This window comes from Antechinus flavipes, chromosome 2 (genome assembly GCF_016432865.1).
Source record: "Antechinus flavipes isolate AdamAnt ecotype Samford, QLD, Australia chromosome 2, AdamAnt_v2, whole genome shotgun sequence".
In the NCBI taxonomy this organism is placed as follows: domain Eukaryota; kingdom Metazoa; phylum Chordata; class Mammalia; order Dasyuromorphia; family Dasyuridae; genus Antechinus; species Antechinus flavipes.
The window spans coordinates 646446744-646471933 of record NC_067399.1 but is presented as its reverse complement, the minus strand read 5'-3'; the positions used below and the strand labels follow the sequence as shown (position 1 = coordinate 646471933).

The 25190-nt window shown below is 32.7% G+C and overlaps 2 protein-coding genes across 2 annotated transcripts in view; both read left to right on the top strand.

Annotated features, from left to right (window-relative positions):
* The window catches only part of LOC127552019 (cytochrome P450 2C44-like), a 37913-nt gene extending 21328 nt beyond the window's left edge, over positions 1-16585 (top strand). The window contains exons 6-9 of the mRNA XM_051982355.1: positions 5685-5826; positions 8648-8835; positions 14689-14830; positions 16096-16585. Coding sequence (XP_051838315.1) covers positions 5685-5826; positions 8648-8835; positions 14689-14830; positions 16096-16283 — 660 coding nt within the window. The 3' untranslated portion in view covers positions 16284-16585. The remainder of the gene's footprint in view (positions 1-5684; positions 5827-8647; positions 8836-14688; positions 14831-16095) is intronic.
* Positions 16586-23891: 7306 nt separating this feature from the next.
* Positions 23892-24824, top strand: LOC127547184 (olfactory receptor 13A1-like). The gene has a single exon (XM_051973998.1). The coding sequence runs from the start codon at positions 23892-23894 to the stop codon at positions 24822-24824; it is 933 nt and encodes a 310-aa protein (XP_051829958.1).
* The last annotated feature ends 366 nt before the right edge of the window (positions 24825-25190 follow it).

Below are 25190 nucleotides of genomic sequence, written 5' to 3'. Positions count from 1 at the left end.
TCATTCTGTTAATCATTCCTTTTAGAACAATAATATTCCATAACACACAAATACCATAACTTATTCAGTCATTCCCCAATTGATGAACATATTTCTGAAACTCTTAAAAGTTTCTTCCTCATCATTTATGGGGGACTCGCAAAATTTATTATAATTCTTTAATTTTCCAAGGGAATATTTCTTATTGCAATATTTTATTTTGTTTTTTTTCTTTTGTTGTCATCTTTCTTCTTCCTCATTGATTTTAATCTTTCTCTATTTTCTACCCTACTTATTTTTCTATGGTGTCCATACTGCAAATCTATTTCTTAACAAAGATCTCTTCATTGTTATTTCTTTCTTCCATTTTTCTTGTGCCTTTGAAGTTTGATGAGATTAGTGGCCCTTAAGAGAATCAAAAGGAAACAAGTGGGAGATTACCACAATGAAATTCTGAAAAGTCACAGTTTGGGGAACAATTATGTACGTGCCTTATCTTATTCTTCTAGGATCCACATGCAATGGCATTTTTTTTCACTTCTATGCTAAAGCTGGAGGTGGTAGTAGTGATTAACAAGGGAGACCACCAAATTAATAATTAAGGAAAACTCTGACAATTCAGTGCAGCTAATACTGGTTGTATATTCCCTCTTTTACTACATATAATAGTTCTGGCTATCCCAGCATATGCAGTAATACTTTCACTCTCTCCTCAGTTCTCTGCTTCCTGCCTCTACATCCTTCTGTACTTGCTTCCTTCCCCTCTTTTTTGAAGGTTGGGATTAATTTCATCCACAGTGCCCACATTACTCTGGGAATGGGATCCACTAAGACAATGATGATTGACTAAGTCTCAAAGGAAATGATTAAAACTACAACTACCACAAGAGATGTGCCATCATTAGGGGGAACATAGCTGCAGATTGTGAGGAGTGAAACAAATGTTTGAAGGACCAGGAGCTATCATCAGCAGTTATTTTATCAGCAGTTTAATTTTAAGAATTACTTTGAATTGGATTCTTTCAACCATTTATTTTTTACTGACTGCTGCTTTCTTGTATTTGAAAGTCATTTTTCTTGTATATTTGAAGTGGATGTTGAAAGTTGTATCCCATATATTTCAATCAATTTAATTTTTTTCTGGTAATCTCATTGAAGTGATTTCTTTTTATAAAAAATTCTGTTTAATTCACAGCAGTACTTGGATGATAAGTTGAAGATGCCAAAAACTGCATCCATCCTATACTTTGATTTTTAAAAATTTTTATTTATTTAATTTTTAATTTATGGGATGAGATAAGCATACCTCTTTTAAAAAAAAAGGAGAAATTAGTTCCTCAGTAACAATGTTATAATTTGCCTGAGATATTCTTTTGTAATCTTGATAATTTGGTTGATTTAAGATGGATGTGGAGGAATTTGTTTTTACTAATTACTTGATCATATTTATTATATTATTTGGACATTTTATTTGGACAATTATATTAATTGTCCTTATCCCACCTACACACAATGTTCTACCCTTATGCTAGATGATTCTTATACTGGGCACAGTTTGTTTGCTCTGGTAGCCATACTGCCATAACCTAATTTTCTGGATTTCCATCATACACTATTGGCTGACAAAGAATAAACCTCTTCTTTGGAAACTTGAACATTCATTCATAATCATTCTCTAAAATACTAACATTTAATACTATTTGGCTTCTAGTTTTATTAAGTGATGAAAATATATATAAATAATGAGTGGAAAAAATATGGAGATGTATGGCATATTAAGAAGTTAATGTTATATAAGAATGATAGAGAATGTGGAATACATGATAGAGAGTATTGGTGAGATCAATAAAGATACACACATAAAGTATTACCATCCAATTATTTTGTTGTTGTTATTGTTCAGTTGGTTCACTAGTGTCCAACTTTTTGTAAGCCCATTTGGGAATTTCTTGACAAAAATAGTGTAGTGACTGCTATTTCATTCTTCAGCTCATTTTACAGATTACAAAACTGAAGCAAGCAAGATAAAATAACTTGCCCAAGATCACACAGTTAATAAGTATCTGAGTCCAGATTTAAACTTAGTAGATGATTCTTTCTGACTCTAGGCTGTACCTTATTTCTATTGCTCCACCCAGTTACTCCCCTTAGAAATATAGTATAAATAAATGATGTCAAACTAAAATAGAAATGGGACTGTTAAATCATTCATAAAGATCCCTGTGTACTCAGAAAACTACATATCAACATTATGTACATTCTTTTGTATCAAATATTTCTCAGATATATTGGAATCTTGTATGGATCTGTATTGGGAAGTGTAACTGCATGCAGTTACACATACAGGTAGACTGCATGTTTATCCTTATGCTAGAAATCATCAAAAAAGGAAAAACTTCCTTTGAATTTATTAATGATTATTTAAATGCTAAATCTAATAGTTTGTACTCAAACCATATCTTTACCTCTGTGCAGCCTTTGACACAGATGTTTATTTTCTTTAATGTGATACTATTTTCTCTCTTGGCTTATGACATTACCATCCCCAATAATTTTGCTGGTCATGTGGACTAAACTTGGGTATTCCTCAGAGCTCTGTCATGGACCTTCTTCTCTTTTCTCTCTGTTATGTTTTTTTTTTTTTTTTTTGGTGATAACATAACTTGCCATGGATTCAATTATCTCATTGATGTTGATCCTTAAATTTATTTATCACATCTTAGCCTCTCTAATCATCTTTACTATCACATTCCTAATTTCCCACTTGAAATCTTGAATTCAAACATTCAAACTTGAAATCATGTTTAAGAAACTCTCCCTTATCAGTAACTTTCCAGTTACAATTAAGAGTACAACCACTTTCCCAATCATCCATGTTTAGAACCTAGGTGTCATCCTCAAGCACTCATTTTGAGTCCTCATACTAGTCAATTGTGAAGTGCTATCAATTTTACATTCACAGCACTTCTCACATATATTCCCCTTTCTTCTCTATTGCTGCCATCAATGTACAGGCCTTCATCAACTCATGGCAGCATTACTATAAAAGGCTTTTGGATAGTTCCCCTGCCACAAGTCTCTTCCCACACCAATTCATCTTCCACTCAGCCATCAGAATGATCTTCCCAAACTTCAATTTTGACCTAGTTATTCTCCTAATTAATAGCTCTGTATTTCCTCAAAATCAACTATTAAGTCTCAAAGACCTTCATAGTCTGCCTCTCCTCCAATATTTCATGTCAAGATACCACATCAGTTCTGTGATCCAATGACAATGGATTTCTTGTTGTTCCTCAAACACACAAAAAACAAAAACACCAAAATTACCTCCAGTTACATATTCAGTGCATTTTCATTGGTTGTCCTTTATGCCTGGAATGTACTTCCTCATTATCTCTTTCTCCTGGCTTCCCTGATTTCTTTCAGGTTCCTGATAGAATTCTACATTCTACAGGAAGTTCTTCCTCCTATACTTCTTAATTTTATTGCCTTCCTTCTGTTGATTAATTGCAAATTGTGTATTACATTTTTATGATACCTAAAAAGTTGATGGGATCTTAGGTTGCATCAAGAGAGAGATATAATCAGACTAGAGAGCTGATAACTCAAGACAAAAAACATATTTATTATGTGCTTCTTATGCACTCAAAATGGATGCTCCAAGAGCAACTCACCAATAGTAATGGGGCTCCAGACCTAAGTCATCTTATAATGTAATGAGAATATAGAGGACAAGGTACCTTGTTCTCTTGTCTTTTAAGAATAGGAAGGATGCTAGGGCATGGAAGAGTATACTCAGGAGTAGATCTTGGTAAAGTACTTTGTAAAGTAAATGACCTGATTACTTCCTCAATGTGTGACTTAAAAATATAACTAATCAGAAATTAAGGATGCAGAGGAAAAGATATCTTCCAGGATCCAAGAAGACAACATAGGTGATGGCTTCTGCTAGGGTGACAAAACTGATGCTATATACAAGTATGTTCAGAAATGCAAGAGTAAAAGCAGAGACCTGAGGGAGTGAGATGTGGTTATTCTATTGTAGTATGATTTTTCCCTGTTCATATCATATCTACATTATTACCTTAATTGTGTAGTAAATTTGAGGAAGGATTTTAACTAGCAAGGGAGCATTCAGAAAAGGATATGCAAGGAGGTAAAGGACTGTGAGATTATGCCATGTGAGAATTGGTTGGAGTTAGCAATGTTTCACCTGTAGAAGGAAAACTTACATAGAGGAAATGACAACTTCAAGCATTTACAAGAATAACAGTAAAAGAATAATTAATTTCTAACAGGCAGACTTAGGAGCAATGCAAAAATGGCAAACAGAAAGATAGGTTTGATAAAATGAAAAAGTTTATAAGAACTAGAGTTGGCCAAAAGTCTCAAGAGATAGTAGATTTTGCTCTCCTTTAAAAATTCTTAAACAAAAGCTCATTGACCAATTTTAGGAAAGTGATAGCAGTCCCCTTGACTCTGGAATTGCTTCTGTAGGCTAATATGTTTTAATCAGTGAATAAATAAATACACCCTCAGCTACCTATGATCTGTAGCCAGTCTCAGATATTTCACACCCAATTTAATTATCTTTCACAGCCATCTTTTCATCTGTGGTGACTTCACAAACACTCCAACTCATCCTGCCACCTTTTGCTTTGCTAGGTTTCAGATATAAATACCTTCTGTATGACATTCAAGGATATATTGACAGTCCAAGACAGTTCCTAGGCCAAAGGCCCTCTCCTAAAATAACAAAAAGATGCTCTTTCCATTTCTTTACAGGTATTTTAGTAACCATTATTGTGCCAGGTTTTCACCAACATCCCAGTAAAGTAAAAGCAAGTTCTGATGAGGAAGAGGTTAGGAAGAGTAGTGTTGATCACTGTTTGTCATGGACAGTACTATGTCCTGATTAGCAAGAAGCTCTCAGTCTCTAGAAAAGAGGCAATGGCAGAACTGGTTGGTCAAAGGGGAAGGAGACTAAAATCAAACTTACTTACTTCCAATTGCTGTCCATGATTGGCTATATGGCCGTTACTTCTTTCAATATGGGTTCTGTGAGGATTATACTATATATTGGAATTTCCCTTCTTCACAGATAACAGGACAATTGGATTACACAACAACCAGATAATTAGAAGGATTCTCAGTCTCAGAGCTGTTTGATATATCAATAATCATTTGTGAACTCTAGTCAAATTGTACATGCCTGTAGTTGCCAGAAACCAAACAGCTCAAGGGCAACCTTGAGCAACAGTTTAAGACCTTGCTCAGAACTTTCTAAACATTATGGTTTATTGTATTTATAGACATTCTCCCTTTCCCTTTAATATATGGAATTTGCCCCCAAACCTCTAGAAAGCATAAATAGTTCACCCTTTCCCCACTCCCCTTTGAGCAAAGAACTGTCTCTGAAGCTGTTTCTGTCTCTGTCTCTATCTCTATCTGCTTCTTTCTCTGTATCTCTCTGTCTCTTCTGAACAAAATTTCTTCTTACAGGCTCTTCTTTTCAGATGAAAAAAATGCTTTGCAATCTTTGAATGGATGCTGTTTCATTTAGAATCCCTCTTTCTGGGCTCAGGAACTTTGTTAACACTTCTTAATTATTGAAATTTTATTTATTTATTCACCCATTCCTTTTTCCATCTTTTTATCCATCATTTGTTCATTCATTTGTTTATTTCTGCCTGAACAATTTGTAGGACCAAAAAAATCCAGACTCCGTATTTGACCTGGAAAATCTGGCAACATCAGGGATGGATTTATTTGATGCCGGAACAGAAACAACCAGTACCACTTTGAGATATGGCCTGCTTCTCATGCTAAAGTACCCAGAAGTACAAGGTAATAAGAAAATCTACATTGCTCTGATAGTAACTCAAGATTTTGGCCTAAGTTGCCCAGCTCAACTTTTTGCAGAAACTAGTCCAACATTTTAGCATTGTGTTTGTATCAATCTCAAACAAGAGTGCAGCTTATAGGATAGAGTCCTATAATAGTGAGAAGCAGAAAAATGAATGAAGTGAGGGGAGGATGGAAGAACAAATATGAGAGAATGAGCACAGGACTCAAGACACAGCAATTGACTCACTTACCACAACCACCACATTTTACACCTAAGTAACTATTCTAATTCTCCATGACCACAATGTGTTGGATTGTTCCTAAAGCAGATACTCCTATTAATGACTACTTACACTGGAATTGGACCCTTTTTTAGATGTTGTCCCATTTAAAACTGAAAAAGTAGAACAGAACATATCTGAAATGTGTTTCATCCAGAAGAATTAAGAGCATTGAATGTTTTCTGTATGAACCCAATCATTTGATCAATGAGCATTTATTAAGCAACTACCATACCATCAAGCATTGTGCTAAGTTTGGAGGGGATACAAAAACAAAGAATGAAATAATCTTCCCTTTCAAAGATTTCATATGCTAAGGGGCATCAAGTGTATATTATACATATATATATAATGTATGTATATATATATATATATATATATATATATATATATATATATATAATTTAGTCATTTTCAGTAATGTCTGGTTCTTCTTGACTCTTTGAGGGTTTTCTAAACAAAGATCTGAAGTGGTTTGCCATTTCCTTCTTGCTACTTTACAGCTGAGGAAATTGAAGCAAACAGGGATGGGTGACAAGACAAGAGCAGCAAAGCTAGTATTTGTGTCCAGATTTAAACACATCTTACTGACTCCAGGCCTGGCATTCTATGTAGATATCTTACAAATATAGAGAGAATAAATTTAAAGAGTATAGTTATTGTCCTATCTCTCTCCTCCCTTTTGTGGCTAAACTCCTTGAAAAGGCAATCTATAATAGATGCTTCTAGTTCCTTTCCTCTCTTTTGTTCTGCTTAATTCTTTGTTATCTTCTGAAATGTTTATCCAATAAAAACTAGTTGGGTTTTTTTTACACACCCCAAAATTATTAATGATATCTTAATTACCAAATCTAATTATTTTTTTCCAATCCTTGTCCTTGTTGATCAAAAGGCCATTTCACTTTGCAACTAAGGATTTCTTTGTTCTGCATTGTCTGAAATCATCAATTTCCCTTTTCTCCTTAATACTCTTCTATTTCTATATTTTCCTGACATTGGACAATGTCATGTCTCCTAACATTGGACAGTTTCCACAACTGTCCAACTTTGTTAGAACTCCACTTGAGTCTCACCCATTAACCATGAGCATCTCACAAAGCCTGTCCTGAGTCATCTCTTCTCCTATAGCATTGCATTTGATGATCTCTTCAGTTCCAATGGGTTTCAATTATCATCTTTATGCAGGTGACTTTCATATATACATGCCCAAACCTAACCTCTCTCTAGTCTTACAACTCTAATCACCTATTAAACATTTCAAACTCAATGATTCCTGGACATATTAAATTCAACTTGTCAAAAACAAGTCATTAACTTCACAATTACTAGCAAGAGTAGTACCATCCTCCTAGTCATCCTTGCTCACAACCTATGTATCATATACAATTCCATACTATCTCTTACCCTTATTAATCAATTGTCAAATATTATTATTTTTAATTTTGTGACTTCTCTAATGTACATAAGAAGTGGGTGGTTTAAAAAGGCATCATATAAAATTTGAATCCTTTTGAAAAAAAGAGAGCAATTTTGGGAAGCAATGAAAAACCAAGAGTGCATTACCCGTATGGGAATGCCCTCACTCCCCCCGCCAAAAAAGCAAAACAATAAGAGATGGAGTGCCATTCAGATGGAGCAAAGAGAACACCAATTTCAGACTTAAGCAATGAGGCTGAAAAGATAAGAGTTTTTGTTTGTGAAGAGTTTTAAAAGCTGAGCAGAGAAGTTTCCATTTTATCCTAAAAGCAAAAAAAAAAAGGAGCCTCTAGAGTTTATTGAGTATAGAATTAACATTAACAAATATTTTAACCAAACACTTGACTATTGAAGAACATTTTGAAGGGAAGAATAACGAAGTCTGAAGGTTACTCCCATTCTTCCTGGAACTGCTGACTCCTACATGCTGTCAATTTATAAGGAGTCATGCAAATGATAGAAAACATATAGCCTTTAACTCAGATGCCTCACTAGTTATAAAAGTGTCGCATTATATATTTATAAGACAGGAAAACACTTAGAGACTTTACTCGTAAAATATATATATATATATATATATATGTGTGTGTGTGTATATATATATATATATATATATATATATATATATATATATATATGTTGCCTGCATTATGGCTAAGTAAAGCTTAACACTACTTACTGTATAGCCACTATCAGATCAATTGTTCACACAAGAATGTGAAAGTCAGTCCTTTACCTTTAGGGAGAAAAGGTGGAGTTTATCCAGATTGACATAGTAAAAACAATCTAAATTTGGTGTCCGAAGACTTGGGTTTGAATCATGGTTATTTTCTTGTGTTCTTAATTTTCCTATTTGACAAAAAAAAAAAAAAGAATTTAGACTAAGAGATATTCAAGTCTTCTCTCCAGGTATAAATTATAGAATTCAATGAGTAAAAGCAAGATCTTTTTCTTGGACTTCTAGAACTTTTGTTTGGTTTACTTTTCATTAACTTCCTGTTCCCAGTTTAGTATTCCCAGTTATTTAGACAAAACAAAATTATTTGTTGTTTATGACAACACAGATAAAGTTCAAGAAGAAATTGATCGAGTTATTGGCCAACATAGGATTCCTTCTATTAAAGACAAAATGGAGATGCCTTATACAGAAGCTGTGCTGCATGAGATACAGAGATATTCTGATCTTGTCCCTTTAAGTTTGTCCCATGAGGTAACCCATGACACCGAACTCCAACAGTATTTCATACCTAAGGTAAGAGTTTGGGCATTACAGAAATGTCCTTGCTGCATCAGAATCTATAACTAATACATGTAGAAATTTTAGCAAGGATCGTTAAATGTGAACCCAGCATATATACCCTATAGAGTTTGTGATCTCTTGTTAATGACTTGGGAAGGGGGAAGGGACTCAGAGATTAAATAACTTATTCTGGGTTTCATAGCTAATATAGAGAGAAATTTAACTTTGTCGGTTTGAATACATGGAAGGAATAGTGATATAAACTTAATAGCTATAATAGAACACTTCTCCAAGTAGCTTTTTCAGTTAAGACAAGATCCATTTAGAGCACATCCTGGCATCTGTATCACCCTACTGAATCTTGCTTACATCCTTCTCATTTACATTAGCAAACTGAGTAATATTTTCCACTGTGGAATAAGTATACATTCCTTTGGTGATCCTTGTATTTCAAAATTTTGAAGAAGAAATAATGAAAGTCAAGATTTTATTGTCCTTTGATATCTATGGAGAGGTAAGTAATAGAGCAGAATAAATGGACAGTCTATCTTGGAGTTGGTAATCCTTTTATTAAAATCTGCCTCTGATTCATAATGGTTGTGTGACCATTGGAAAATCAGTTACCTTTCAGTTCTGAGGTAATCTTCTAGTTTTATAAAACACAACCAAGTTGATTATGACTAGTAATAAGTGGGCTTTCCACATAGATGAAGTCACAGGTACAGACTCCTCACCCACCATCAAAAAAAAAATCTCATGTATTCTACCAATCATTTAAATTTGAAACAGTAACTTGCTGCTAACATATATACTTGTCTCTAACTATACTTTTAACTTGAGGCACAAGCCTGGAAGAAACAATTTTTATCAATTTAAATTAATTTGTGTTTTATTTAAAGTTAACCAGGACCCTCTAAATTAGTCTCTCAAAAGCCACTTTACATTTACATTTGGAAAACTTGCTGCTAGTAAACAAAACAAAACAAAACAAAACAAAACAAAACAAAACAGAAAACAAAAACAATCAATATTGTTTAGGGATTCATAGTTTGGGAAACAGTTGAGGTACCAGCTTACTTCAACAAATACAACTGTCATTTAACTTTCAGCAGATTTTTGGATATTTTTTCCCTAGAACCATTTAATAGCACTGACTAGTACCTCCACAAAATCTCATTTATACTCAGTCAAAGGTGAATTCAAAAAATATTTCTCCTAACTGAAATCATTAAAAATTTCTTTTTCATAGTCTGATAACTAGTCAAGGCAATGAATGGGGAGGTGAAGTGGGGAAAAACTTGAATGAGACTCTGGATTCTGTTTTTGTTGTTGTTGTTGTTTTGTTTTGTTTTTGTCCTAAATCATATTACTGCCTTTTATCCAGTTTCTGAAACTTTAGTTTTAATTCTTATCCTACTGCACACAAGAAGTGATTAAGCCATGCTAAAGGTTGTTCAATGAGGCTGGGGAGGAAAGAGGCATGGTAGGAGAATGTTATTTTTCTTCGACACACTGAAGAGGGTTGAAATTGAAAAAAATGATGTATGTATGTCACTAAATTTCACGTATAGAGAAACAAGTGGTTTATATTATAACAAGTGTTGAATTGGATGTCAACTGTCAATGTAGTGGCATTATATGTTCAAGCAGTTTTATAAGCAATGGAGGAAAATAAAGTGGATACAAATAGCATATATGATAGTTTACATGAATCAGATACCTTGGTGATTTCTTTGGTATAGTTTACAGTGATCTACAAAATGATCAGGAGTTCCCACACTAGATTCTGTAGCTAAAAAACATTAGTCCTCCTACAGAGATTTTGCCATTGACTCAAGGAAATTTTGAATCTTGAAATATTCTGCCTGCATAGAGAATATCTATAGTAAGTTCATCTTTGGAATAGGGTACTATTAGTCTACAGAGAGGGGAAATTTGTGACACTCTTTCATTGAGGGAATTATTCAGATTGAATTTGTATTAGAGAATATTTTTTGGACAAGAATGATTCTATGATGTGATATGGAAAAGGTAATCATAACTATCACTTACTTATGGCTAAGAAAAGTATTCATGATGACTTTTCTTTTTGGGACAAAATAAAATTTAGGAAATTTTAGAAAACTGGATCTCTTGACCTAGTTGGCAGCAGATATATACAGTACACCTCAGGTAACATCTGACTTTAGTGTGTTCATGGAAATATATTTTCAGTAGAAAATGGGATGATTTTTAGCTGCTTACTTAGAGGACATAAGGACTTTTGAGTTGCTGGCATATTTTTTTGTCACTGAAAGGAAACGTGAAGAATACCAGCAATAGCATAGTAGTCAGTACATAATGATTTATGGACCAAAAACTGAAGGACTTTCAATTAACCAAAGTATAATGAGGAAAGTATTTTTGTAGACATCTATCTTTCTGGGATTCATGTGGATCAAAAGCAAGATTTTGAGTGCAAGCTACTCAAGTTGGTGCTTAACCAAGCAGGAGTAAAGCTACAAAATACTGTAATATTTTGCTTAAGGACACTCAGAAGCAGAGAGGTTTTTAGACTATATTCTTCATCTTCAATACACAAAGAATGCTTAGTCCTGAGAAGAAACCTTGGCAGAAACAGCTTATGCCTTTTCTAGTGCAGACCTATAATTCCTCCCAGAATGGAGTTAAAAGATTTTCTCCATATAGGTCAATTTTTGTATGAGAGTCATGACTTGGTATTTATGTAGTAGAGTTTTGTGAACTGAAAAGATATATTAACTCAAAGTCACTGCTTAAGAGATCAGATTTTGAAACAGAAGCCTACTATTCAGTTATGACCTTTGCTTAGAAGAGAATAAAAAATAACATTATAACACTTGAATTTGTGGTCACAAAATTGTCAATAGATAACATTGTCTTAAACTTAGAAAACTACAAGAATACTTGTAGGGAAACAATATTTCTTATTGTGATAAGACTAGATAATCAACCAGTCAAAAATAAATCAAACAAACAAAGCCAGAAGACAGCAGCAATCCTACAAATATGATGTATCATAAGTACCTATAATCCATAATAGTTTGTTGTTGGATTCACTAGTAACCAGGGAGATAGGAAGATAGAAGAGCCAAGAAATAATGCTCCAAGAATATACAAATGGATATAACTCATAAGAAGATGACCTAGGTCAAAATATGGAAAATGCACACCACTTGAAGTTTGAAGAGAATTACTGAGACTTTCCAGTTAGAGAATGTAAGCTGGATCATATGTAGTAACCAAATATGGAGAAAATTATTTTCCTACCCAATATTCCAGCAGTTGAGTTTCCAAAGGAACAGAGGCCCTTGATAGAACTTTACTCCTTAGGAAATGAAGACAGTATCTTTTTATCTATTCTTTCTATCAATGTAGAGATTAAAGGTGAATGGATATTAGGATAGGACCTTTCACTATGCAGAAAATTAAGTTCTTATTCAATGATCTTTGAAAAGTCTTCAAGACTCAATTTGATTTATGAAAATGCAGGGCTCTGACTGTAAGCCTTTGCTCATATATTTAGAAAATATAAAGTCAGTAGGACTTTTCTTAAAGTGAAGAAAGTGAAAAAGAATAGTTCAGTTTTCTCACAAGTATATTAGCTAATATAGATAAATAACACCAAACCAATTACCAACCAAAATTAAAGGAAAAAATACAAGTGCATTTTGCCTGCCCAAGTCCATGTAGAAAGATAGTAACAAATGTTTGGTCTCTAAAGAAATGATCCAAAAGGGAAAATAAATACTTCTAATCTCAATTCATAGAATTCCACTCACCCAGTTAGGAAACCAAAGTAGCTAGTAAAGATGAGAAGACACAATTGTTTTACTCTGATCCTAAACCAGGAACCTATGAGGTTCAGATTTGAAGGACAGCAAGTATTCAAGTATCCTGTTTTCCATCACTTTTTTTGCTTCTTTGCATTTAAAAATACTATTTATCATATACAGGATGACTCTCTTGGTAGGCTAGTAGCAGAATAAATAAAAAACAACAAAAACTGTTCAAAAAGATATTATAAATAAAAGTTCTACAAGAGGTGTTCTAGGATCTATAAATAGATCACATCAGTCAATGAACTTAGATGGTGAAATTACATCTTTGCTCCAATATAAGTGATTACATTTACAGCCCTATGTATTTTATTTTATGAATTTACAAATAGTATTCCAAGCTTTCCATAGAAATCACAAGATTACCAAATAGGTACAACATACACAAGTGCAAAGGAATTAAGAACCATTGCTATTGAGGAAAAGAATTGGAAAAGAACTAAGTACAGAAGGTACAGCGACTTCATCAAGCAGACTTCCTGGAAATTAAATTGGTAAAAGCAGGTAAATTATTTCATGAGTCAACAATTAATATCAAAACAAAATTGAAATTGAAAAATAAAATCAGAAAATGTTAGATATCTACCATGAAAAAAAACTTAGAAAACATCTTGAAGAGCTATCGTCTAAGAATCAGAAGATGATCTGAAAACTTCAATCACTAAAAGAAGTAAATACTATATTTCAAGAAATCATAGATTAAAACAACCATGAAAACTAGAAAGTAGTTTGACAGGAATTGTTTAGATTAATATCTCAAAACATATACCATAGTAAGTGCATATATGGCATAGATTTTAAAGTTCGTATTATAAATAAATTAGAAAAATGGAAAATGTGATGGAGTAAAGAATGTATAATCAGAAAAAGAGTGTTGTAGAAGATAAAAAGGAGAAAAATGAAAATATTATTTACTAATTTACATCTCTATGTTAACGATTCCTAGATTTATATAGCCAGTCCTTATGTGTTTACTGAACTCCATCACACATCGCCAACTGCCAGTTATCTATTTCAAATTGAATAAACTTTAAACATCTCAAATAATAAGTCCAAAACTGAGGACATGTCTGTGGAATGTACAACCCATTAAAATGCCAGAAATTAGACCAGCTGCTCTGGCTCTCACAGAGATCATGAAAAGCATGAGAAAGAAAGACAAAAAGACACGGTATTCTTCCAAAGTGAAGTAGTAACAAGAATAAAGTAGAGAGCTCTTTATTATCATTAATTGTAACCTTAAATGCTTTCTAATCACAATGTTGCTAAGGAAACACAAATGAAAACAAAAAGTGGATAAATCAGTCAGTGTATGAAGGGACTATGTGAAAGTTGAGTTCAAGGAGAAACTTTAGCATCCTCAAACAAATTGCCCCCCCTCCTATCTGGGCAGGTGGCTTATCATTTCTGCAAATTTGTTCCCATAACATCTGAATACTTCCAAAGCTTTCCAGCCCCTCTTGGCCTAGGAGCAGACTGAAGTGGGGATTTGTGCCAGGTCAGAATGATACGAATTACTGCAAACTGAGTGCAGATTGAGCAGGCCAGAATGCCTGAGAAAGTACAGCTTGGAAATAGCAAGGTATACACAGACTATGCAGGTGTGATTACATCACCAAGGCAGGTGTGATTACCTGAGAGGTCACAATGTCTATTATATAAGGAAACTAGACAATAAGACAGGGGAAGATCTTGTAAAAGTGATCCACTAAGTGCTGTTTTTTGTTCTTAATGTGGTTCAGTCTTCCTGGATAAAAACTTTATTGCATATATGTTCTCTAATTTGGGTCTCCTGAACAACTGAGATGATTCTGACATATGTGGAGTCCTCCCACTCCATTTGCTGATCAATATTAAAATCTGTGATGAATTATTAAAAATTTCCTTCATTTAAATCTTAAAGAATTTGGTCATTTGATAGTAATTAAACATTTATTAAGCACTTACTACATGCTTTTCATTGAATCAAAATATTAATTCATTTGCTATTGTTATTTCTCTTTTCTAGGGCACAACTGTGTTCCCAATACTCTCCTCTGCCTTATTTGACCCAAAAGAATTCCCCAACCCACATCAGTTTGACCCAAAGCATTTCCTAAATGAAGATGGCAGTTTTAAGAAAAGTGACTACTTTGTGGCTTTCTCTATTGGTAAATTATATTTCTCACGTTTATCTCTAAAACTGAAACGAATCTATCTCTATAACATTTTCTCTATTAGGATATTTTTCTTATTGTATTCTGGGTAGAAATTTCTGTATTTTTCCACATCACTGATGTTTACATGATTCAACTTTGTTTCTGTAACCAGTATGATTGGGTATAATCTCAGAACACTTCAGCAAGTTAGATTAAACCTGAGGAGTACTTATTGCCTCGCTTCTTTTAAGACTACATAAATACTTTATATGTGTTTTCTATGATAGCAATGTCACAGAATAGAAGCTGAATAAATGCTTATTGGATAACTGAGTCAAACCACACCATGGAAATTAGAGTACATGGGTGACAAATAGTTATATGATTAAGTTTTATTCACTCATGTTACTAATCATAATTAAGTTTATCTGAGACAGATTTCCTTCCATTTTCTCTCATTACATTTATGGTAACATGTTTAACAGTTTATCTTTAATTGTTTACCTTTTCTTTCCTTCAAATAACAAACATATTATAAAGCATTTCATAGAGTATATATAAATGGAGATAGAGTATAGTGGAGGGAGAGTCAGCTTTAATGTCAATGTGTATTCAAGTCTTGCCTGTGACAGATGCTGGTTATACAACTCTGGGCAGGTTATTAAGACTTTAAGTCTGTGTGTAAATGCTTAAAAGTATTTAAATGACTGCAAAGATGTCATTTAGTTACAGTAGAAGAAGAGAATTCCTTATTAAGGAAATCCTCATACTGATAAAATTGTGGATAAGGGCAAAAAATTATAAGTAAAGGGCATTGTGCTTGAAACATAGCCTGTGATTTCTAAGACTATAAAATAATTAAGTAGGGTAAAGAAAACATAAAAAGGACATTATGAATTCATGAAGATTATGCTAATAACATATTTTTATATACCACTTTAAAGTTTCAAAGTGCTCAATCTCATTTGATCTTCATAACAATTCTGGAAAGATAGGTGCTTTTAATTATTCCCATTTTACATGAGGCAGAAAGAAGTTTAGTGATTTGTGCAGAGTAACATAGTTAGAAAATGCCTGAGTTCAGATTTGAAATCAGTTTTTATAGGTTCCAAGTACTGCACTATAGTTTAGAATACTACCTAGATTTCTAATTAAGATATTAATAATTCAGGTATTCTATTTGAATGAAGGGGAAATACCTTAGATATGATTTTCTGAGAATGGTGGTATTAAAAGATTTTTACATGAAGGTTATTAAAGAAAATCTTGTCTTTCAGGAAAACGAGCCTGTTTAGGAGAAGGCCTGGCTAAAATGGAATTATTTTTATTCCTGGTCACTATTTTGCAACACTTTATCCTCAAGAGCACCATTGATCCAAAGGAAATCAACATCAAGCCATGTTCTACTGGGATTATCACAGTTCCTCCAAAGTACAAACTCTACCTTCTTCCCCGCTATGAATGAAAGTCACCCTTCAAATCCATCATATTGTTTTCTTACCAAGATTCTAAATATCTTAACCCTTAAAATTAACGAATCATATTAAGGGAAAATATAAGAGTTATCATTCTTTTAGTAGGTTTCAATTCTCATACATGTGTACAAGGAAAGGTAATGGATTAAAGAACTCCTTGTATACCTTTATGTCAGAGGGCAGCATTATAAAGTGACATGAAGAAGATACTCTTAGCATCATTAAGCTGTAACCATGCTGCATGCTTAGCAAGTTTTATTTTAATAAAGGCTGATTCTTTATTCCCTTTGAAGTTCACTGAGTATGATTCATTTTGTTCCTTAAGAATGCTATTTTGATATTAAAAGGAGAGAATGGCTTGAGGACTGAAAAGACATGCCACAAAGCCTTAGATAAATATACATTATTGTTCAGTGGCAAGTTTGTTTTTTCAAAATCGAGATAATAACAATAACTAGTTATCACTTGAGTCAATATAAAATATGAAAAAAAGGATTATCAAGTCAAAAAATAGCTCAAGCTGTAGTCCTGAGGGCAGGGACTATAAAATTGGATTACCATTGAGTAAAATCTTGTCTCTTTTAAAGAAAACACTTCATTCTAAGAAAGAGCTTGGCTAACATGGAAATGTTTTTATTCCTAGTAACCATTCTGAAAAACTTTGCCCTTGAGACTATTTTTGACATAAAGAAAATCAATACCAAGCACTACTGGAAGTATTAATGTTCTAACACTACAAGAGAATTTTGAAAACATAACAGTGGATTCAATTGACATCATCACATGTCAAGAGTGAGTCTTGCCACCCAGCATTCATGATTAGTGAGGCAACTACAGTGATTTTGTTGTGAAATACCTGGTCATTACTAAAAGTGAAACCCCATGCTGATATTCCTCTCTCAAAGCTGTATAAAATCCCTACACTACTTTTGACAAAGTAATGGTGAACCTCAAGTGTCTATGATGCCAAGTATTTTATACTAAATGACATTGAATGTGAATTGAATAGAAAACCAAAGGAATCAACTTGGACTCAAACCCATAGCAGATGAGAAGTTCAGGAACATCAGAAATTATAGCAAAAAAAAAAAAAAAAGAAAGAAAAAAAGAAAATGGTTTTTGGACCCAGGCAATTATGTGAAACTGAACAAATCATTTACCATCTATTAGTCACAGTGTTCCTTGAAGTATAGTCAAAGATAAGAAAGTACATCATATTTGGGGCATCATGGGCAATCTAATTTGGTTGGAGCATATCTTTAATGTAGGGAAGTAGAAGGAGACAAAATACATATGAGATACTAAAGTCAACTTACAAGATCCAAAAATAAGTATTATTTGCCAAAGTCAAAGTGACATCGATAAAGCTTTCTGGCACTTCTAAGAAGTTATTAAACAGCAGCAAATTGAGTACCTTCTTTGGATTAATTTTTTGCTCAGGGATCAATCACTAAGGAGTAAGTAATATGAAAGACCTGAATTAGACCTGGCCTTCTCATGAACACAGTTTATATCACAGGTCCCAACAAAGGAACTATTTCATTTAATTACTCCTTTGGGGACCACTTATAGCATGAAACATTGGACAGTTTCCCTAAATGTCCGCCACAAAGGATGGAGAGTGTTTTCATAGAACATTAGATTCAGAAGGAAACTTACTTAAATGTGAGTTACTAGGCTTCACTGTGTTCTATGTACTTATAGGATTTTGTCAAAGAGATACAAAATCTATTTCAATTCATTGCTATATCTGATCTGAATTTAACTGAGAAAGGAGCTCAAAAGTTCTGAATCATGGAGGAGCATTATTCAAAGGTAAATATGAATGATCTACAAAGATTAATACAATAGATGTATAGAGAAATAATATGAATCCAATATTTTAAATATTTGCTTTGATCATATAAAATATTTTCATGTATCAGCAGATACTTGTTTCAAATTATATTTTTATGGAATTCTAAGCATGTCTCATTTATAAATGTAATCAAATAAATACAAATAAGAAATCCAAAATCAATTTATTATCACTGAGTTTTATTTCAGAGCGTGACAGTAACAAGTGGTTGGAAAGCCTTTTTTTTCTATTTTCTTATTTCTCGTCCTCATAACTTTATTCCTGAATTCAGGGTAATATATACATCTATTGTATGGTGTTGGGAAGTTTCTGCCTTGGGGGTCAGGACATCGGAAATCTGATATTGAACTCTTCACTAATTCCTTTAAAGAAATTGTTGAGTATCTGGAGCTCAGTTTTCTCAAATATAAAATAATTGGACTAGATGCTTTCCCAGGTTCTTTACAGTTCAAACTAATGATCCTGTGAATCTAGCAATCCCTTTTCTCAACTGCTATCCAGTTGCCACTTGAAGGCCACTAGTTCATGGGAAATCGCTACTTCCAAAAGCAACTCTTTCCATTTTGGAAAATTTGGTAAGAAAAAATTTCCTTGTATAAATTTTTTATAGCTGAGTAAATAATGAAATGATTCATAGAATAAATCCACAGGATCCTTGAAAATAAGAAAAACACACACAAGACATTTCCTAAAGAAGAGAATCACAACTGAATCCCCTCATTTGAGAATATTGTGGACACTTTTAATTTATCTTTCTATATGATGAATTCATGGAAAAAGAAAATAATTTTACACTGAAAACTCCTACAGAAAATTGCTCAAAGGAATGTGGGGAATAAACATCACTATGTTTGCTTCTGCCTGTTCCTTGTTTGCTTTGTTTGTCCTTTAACTCTGTTTATATATATTTTCAGTATCTCTAATGATAATGCAATTTTAATTTGGCAAACTATGTAAATGGAAATTGTCAGTCTCACAATCATTCCCAATTAGTGTTTTTCAGGAAAGGTACTTTGGAGGTTATTATCCAGGTTAGCTAGATTGTCCTTGGGGTCAAAAGAGTATCAGTTTAATTTAAAACATTCTACCTAGATTACAAATTAGTTAAAAAGAAACAAAATTGGGAAATACAATCCTTGTTCATTTTGTATATATTATATATAGTGCTTTTTTATTCAGTTTTTTTTTCCTATTCATAATGCTATTTTATGAAACAATTGATTTATATTCACATTATCATTCACTAAAATTCCCAAGCATTTTTCAGATGAACTTTTATATAGATATTTTTTTCTGTCACCTTCCATGGAACATAAATTTAATCTAAATTCTATAATTTAATTCTTCTGCATTTTGTGTACAAATGATTAAAAGTCCTGTTTTGAAATGCCCCATTTATTGCTTTCTATCCATTTTTTTTTAAATCAGGAATTATTTCTTCATAAATTTAGTTGTTATATCATTAGGCACATGTCTATATTTGCTATTATCCCATTAGTAATGAAAAACAATCCTAATATTTTATTTTTTAATTCTTATTTTAAATTAAACTCTGCCCTCTATAATGATTGCAATTGTGATTTTATATATTTACCTGAAGAATAATTTGAGTCTTTCCTCTGTAAGAATTTTTTAAAATATTACATATATTCCCTATTGTCAGTATTGATTGTTTTGGGGGTTTGTTAGTATTAAACTTTTAACACAATTAAATTCAATCTATTCATAATTTATATTCTTATAATCACTCTGCAGATGGAAATGCATTTTCTAATAATCATTATAGCATATTCATCATTAAAGAGGGTCAGCCAATTGGCATTCTTTAAGGGCTTTCTGATGTCATCACATATTATCTCTATAGAGATTTAGAACTGATTTATTTCATTTATGTATTACTTTTTTATTTTTGTCAGAGAAAAAAGTAAATTTTCCTATTTTTAATTATTAATTCTTTCACAAATTTCATACACAAAAGAAAATGTATTCCTGAAAATTCAAAAATTATTTGTTTTGAAATACTTTGTTTTTCAAAGTATTCTTGCAATTTTTCAAGTATTTATTTGAAATTTGTCAACACTATTCTACTCTCACTTATGATCTTTTTTTCCCCTTATTTGTATCATCCTTAATAAATTCTTATATATATTTTCCTTTCATTAGTTAGTGAACTAAAGTAACAGTTTTAAAAGTTCAATTTATTAAATACATAATTTGATGGCCCATCTTTGTCCCTAAGTTTGAACTATCATTGATACTCAGGTTAAAAGCTACTCCTATTTTAGGCAATTTTTCTATGAATTTCTGAAAATTATTCTGCTTTTCAACATTCAGCTCTTGTTTTCACAAAATAATTTTTGGCTTTACCTAAAAGTTAAGTTACTCCACATCTCAGAGTTAGGAGAGATATTAGAATCTCTCCAGTTTGATTGAAAGTTTTGTCAAATTTCTATCTCTAAAAAACTTGTTTTGAAGATCCTTAGATAGAATCCCCATTCAGCCCATTTCATTTTTGAATAGTTCTAATCATTTGGTAGCTTTTCTTTACATGGCTTTATTTTCCTTTAAAACAAATCTGTCTCTCTTCATACCCAGTTCTCTTCCTACTTCTTGGCCTCTAGCTCCAAGCAGAAGAAATAAAATACTTCTTTCACAATAATGCAAATTCTAAAAATAAATAAAAATAACATCCTCCCCCTGTCTTTATGAGCACCAGTAATTCTATTTTTTCTACTGTTCTGCCTGAAATATTTCCACTAGGACTGAACACAATCTTGTTGATGTGCTATGAAGAGTAGAGTGTGAAGAGCATTTCCCTTATTCTCAACATTATGCAGTTTAAGCTTATGTGAATATATTTGTTTTTATGATGTAATTGAGTCATCTTCACATTACCATTCACTAAAATTCCCAGGCATTTTTGCAGATGAACTGCTATATAAATATTCTTCTCTCATCTTCCATAACATAAATTTTAGAGCATAAATCAATATTTGATCAAAACTTTCATTTTATTAGTGAGGAAAATCAAGCCAATATAGATTTAATGATTTCTCTAAAATTATACAATTATTTTGTGGCAAAACTAAAGATTTAAGTTCAGCTCTTCTCATTATAACCCTTACATTTATTCAACAGTTATCACCCTAAATTTTGTTGTGATTTGCATTTTTGAGTATGTCAAATTTTAAATGTGTTTTAGCACACCAGATTCAGTATGTCTTTTTGTTATTTAAACACTTTGTGTTACTGAACTAGTTATTTTAGCTATGTGATATCAGATATTCTAATTGTTTATAGGCTCTTTTCATTTCTAGTGTTAATTGAAGCTGAACAAAGATGTATGTTAATGTTCTCTGAATTATTTTATTTTACAAACTGTCTTAATTTTGTTTTTTCCACAAAATTTCCTTTTATAAGTTTTTTGAAACAGAGAATAAAGTGGCAGATTTTTTTCTTGACAGTTTTTTAAAGTAACACATAATTCTAACACTTCTCTTGATTGGTCTTCAAGATCTAATTCATGTCATGGCTTCCATTTTTGCTTAAACTACTTGCTTAAACTGCTGCTTAAACTTTTTTTCACTTTCATTTTTCTGTCTCCACATAATATATTCACACTTAAAATCAAACATATTGTTTTATTTACAGTCTAATTTGTATTTTTAAAACAACTAAATCTCCTATCACTTAAAGATTGTTTGATTGCACCTAATTCCTTATTTACTTTGTAATATTCTTTGGAAATTTGTGTCCTTCCTTAAATTCCTTTAGCATATGTAGTATTTATACTATTCTATTCTCCAAATTGACTTCAGCTATTACTTGAGCAAATACTAAATTTCTAAAGACCCACAAAAGACTTAAAGGAAGCTATAGTTCTTCACAACATAAAATAATCATAAGGATACTGCTTTTTCTGTTCAATTATAAATTCAGTGAAGTCAGACTGACTAATTCTTATTTCATCTTGGCAGTAGGGTTATATAATATTAAATTACATAACATATCAGCTATCCAAATTTTAAAAAAGAGTATTGTTCAAGGCAGCTAAAGAGTGCATCATAGGTATGGTGTCAGATGCAACATATTAAAATAAAGAATAAAAGAAAACCAAGATTAAGTGATACCATCAAAACAAGTATGTTCTAAACAGATGCCTTGCAATCATGTCTTGCAAATGAGAAATAATTGATGTGTCACACCAAAATGCTTGGGATAAGAAAAGATAAAGCAAGTAATATCCTCTGTGAACTTCAGTGAATGAATGAATAAATGAAGAAAGATTTTATTAAGCATTCACAATTTGCCAAACATTGACTTAAGTTTTGAATATATAAATAGAAAAATGAGACAATCCCAATTTCTTAAGGAACTACAATTTAATTTGGGGAGATAAAGGGACAGTTGCATGACAGATAAAAGGGCACAGTAGTCCTAAAAATGTAGTTGCAATGAAGTTGATGTATGCCAGAGGTCTTAAAGAGTATACTGCCTTGAAAGTCTAGGCAGCAAGTCAGAAGATGTATGACTAACATACAAGATTCAGCAGGAAGATAAGAATAGAATGATTATATGTAATTGAAATGATGAGATGTAGATTTTATATGAGCATCTTCAATGCTTGGCACTATACCATGTATATAATTGATCTTAAATAAATGTTTATTTGATTGAAATTATTAAATGTTCTGTAAGAAATGTTTACTTAAGTTAAACAGAAGAAATTCATCTTTGTCCATGCCACTATAACCAATATCATTAGGCTTACAGAGGTAGAGGACTGAAACCCAAAATGAGGGAAATGAGGCTCCAAGAGAAAGATTACAGCTCTGAGCAATGATACAGAAACATGACTTTATAGATCACCCTTCCAGCCCTGTTTTATTCACATAATGTTTATGGACAAAAAGAAAAATACATGTACATACATAGTACATTTAAAAATTTAAAAAGCATTGAAGATGAGATAAAATTAAAATATGATTTTCGAAATTGATTTTCATACAAATACAACAATAATAACTAGCATTATGTAGTATTTTTAGGCATGTGATACTATTTATATCCCTGAAATATAAGTGCCATTTTATTCCTCATTTTATGACTGAGGATAGGGAATGTCTTCAAGGTAAATGATTTATCCAGAGACATGAAATTCTAAATATCTGAAGCAGGATTTGAAGCCAAATCTTCCTTACTCCAAATCCAATCATCCTTCTACTTTACCATGCATTCTCTCAAGGGTCATTAATGATTCTAAGCATGAAGAGAGATAGCTAGGTGACAAAGTAGATAGGGCACTGAATCTGGAGTCAGGAAGACTCATCTTCTTGAGTTCAAATCTGGTTTCAAACACTTACTATCCCTATGCTCTGGACAAATCCCTTAACCCTGTTTGCCTCCATTTTCTCATTTGTAAAGTTGGCTAGAGAAGGAAATGAAAAACCACTCCAATATCTTTGCCAAGAGTCAAATACAACTAAAAAATAACTGAAAAGCATAAAGAAAAACTGGGTTCTATTTAATAACCACATTACAAAATTAGCTAGCGGGGAAAAAACAATCTATTTCAGCTTGTGAAAATATATCTGTTATATTATTACTGAAATTGTCAATTAAGAAAACCTATATTATTACTTAATCAAAATCTTTAATGTCTTTTTCAAGTTCAAATAGCACATGTAACTACCCACAACCTGAGGGTCTCCTGTCTGATCCAGAAAAACTTCCCATCCTAATGGCCAAAAGAAACCAGACAGAGGTGACTGAGTTCATCCTGCAAGGCTTCTCTGAACACCCTGAATTTCGGATCCCCTTATTCAGCAGTTTTCTCTCCTTGTATATGGTGGCTCTCACAGGAAATATCTTGATAATCATAGCCATTGTTGTCAATACTAATCTTCATAGTCCTATGTACTTTTTCTTATTCAATTTGGCCATAATGGACATCATCTGTACCTCTTCCATTCTGCCTAAAGTATTAGAGGGTCTGCTCTCAGAGGAAAACACCATCTCCTATGGGGGCTGTTTGGCCCAGCTGTACTTTCTCACTTGGGCCTTATCATCTGAGTTGCTCCTTTTCACAGCAATGGCATATGACAGGTATGTGGCCATCTGCCACCCCCTACATTACAGTACTATGATGAGCAAGACTCTATGTAGTGTGTTGGCAGCTGGCGTGTGGGTAATCTGTGCTTTCAATTCCTCTATACACACTGGTCTAATGATGCGACTATCCTTCTGTGGATCGAATGTCATTACTCATTTCTTCTGTGAGATCCCACCTCTATTGTTGCTCTCCTGTACCTCTACCTACATAAACAGTATCATGACTGTCTTGGCAGATGCTTTTTATGGAATATTTAATTTCTTACTGACACTGGTGTCCTATGGCTTTATTATCTCTAGCATCCTTAAAATCAGGTCAGCAGAGGGAAAGAAGAAAGCCTTTTCCACTTGCTCTTCCCACCTTATTGTGGCATCCATGTATTATACTGCTGTGTTCTATGCTTACCTAAGCCCAGTTGCGAGCTATAACCCAGAGAAGAGTAAACTGGCTGGTGTACTCTACTCAATGTTGAGCCCCACTTTGAATCCCCTGATCTACACTCTGAGGAACAAGGATGTTAAACAGGCTCTCAGAAAGCTCTTCCCTTTTTGTAGAAATTAAATGATATGGGACTTGAAAAGTATAGATATAGGAAAAGTGATCTATGTTATAAATATCAGATAACAATCTGGCACTGTCATTCTGACAAAAATGTTTAGATATATAAAAAATATAAGTTAAAGGTGAATAGAGAGGTATAAGTGATTATTGCAGGTAAGAGCAAGAAAAACCCACACTTAGACTATGGCAATCTGGGAAGTCTATTTTCCAGGCCATCAGAGAGAATGAAATGCTTCTTGAAAGAATGTAACCAGGACTTCAAAAATAAAAATGAGGAAAAGCAATTAGAAAAGGTAAATCTAAGCAAATCTGTGTAATAAGATAGAAAAAAAGTGATATGGAGAAGGAAAAGTAGAAGGGTTATGT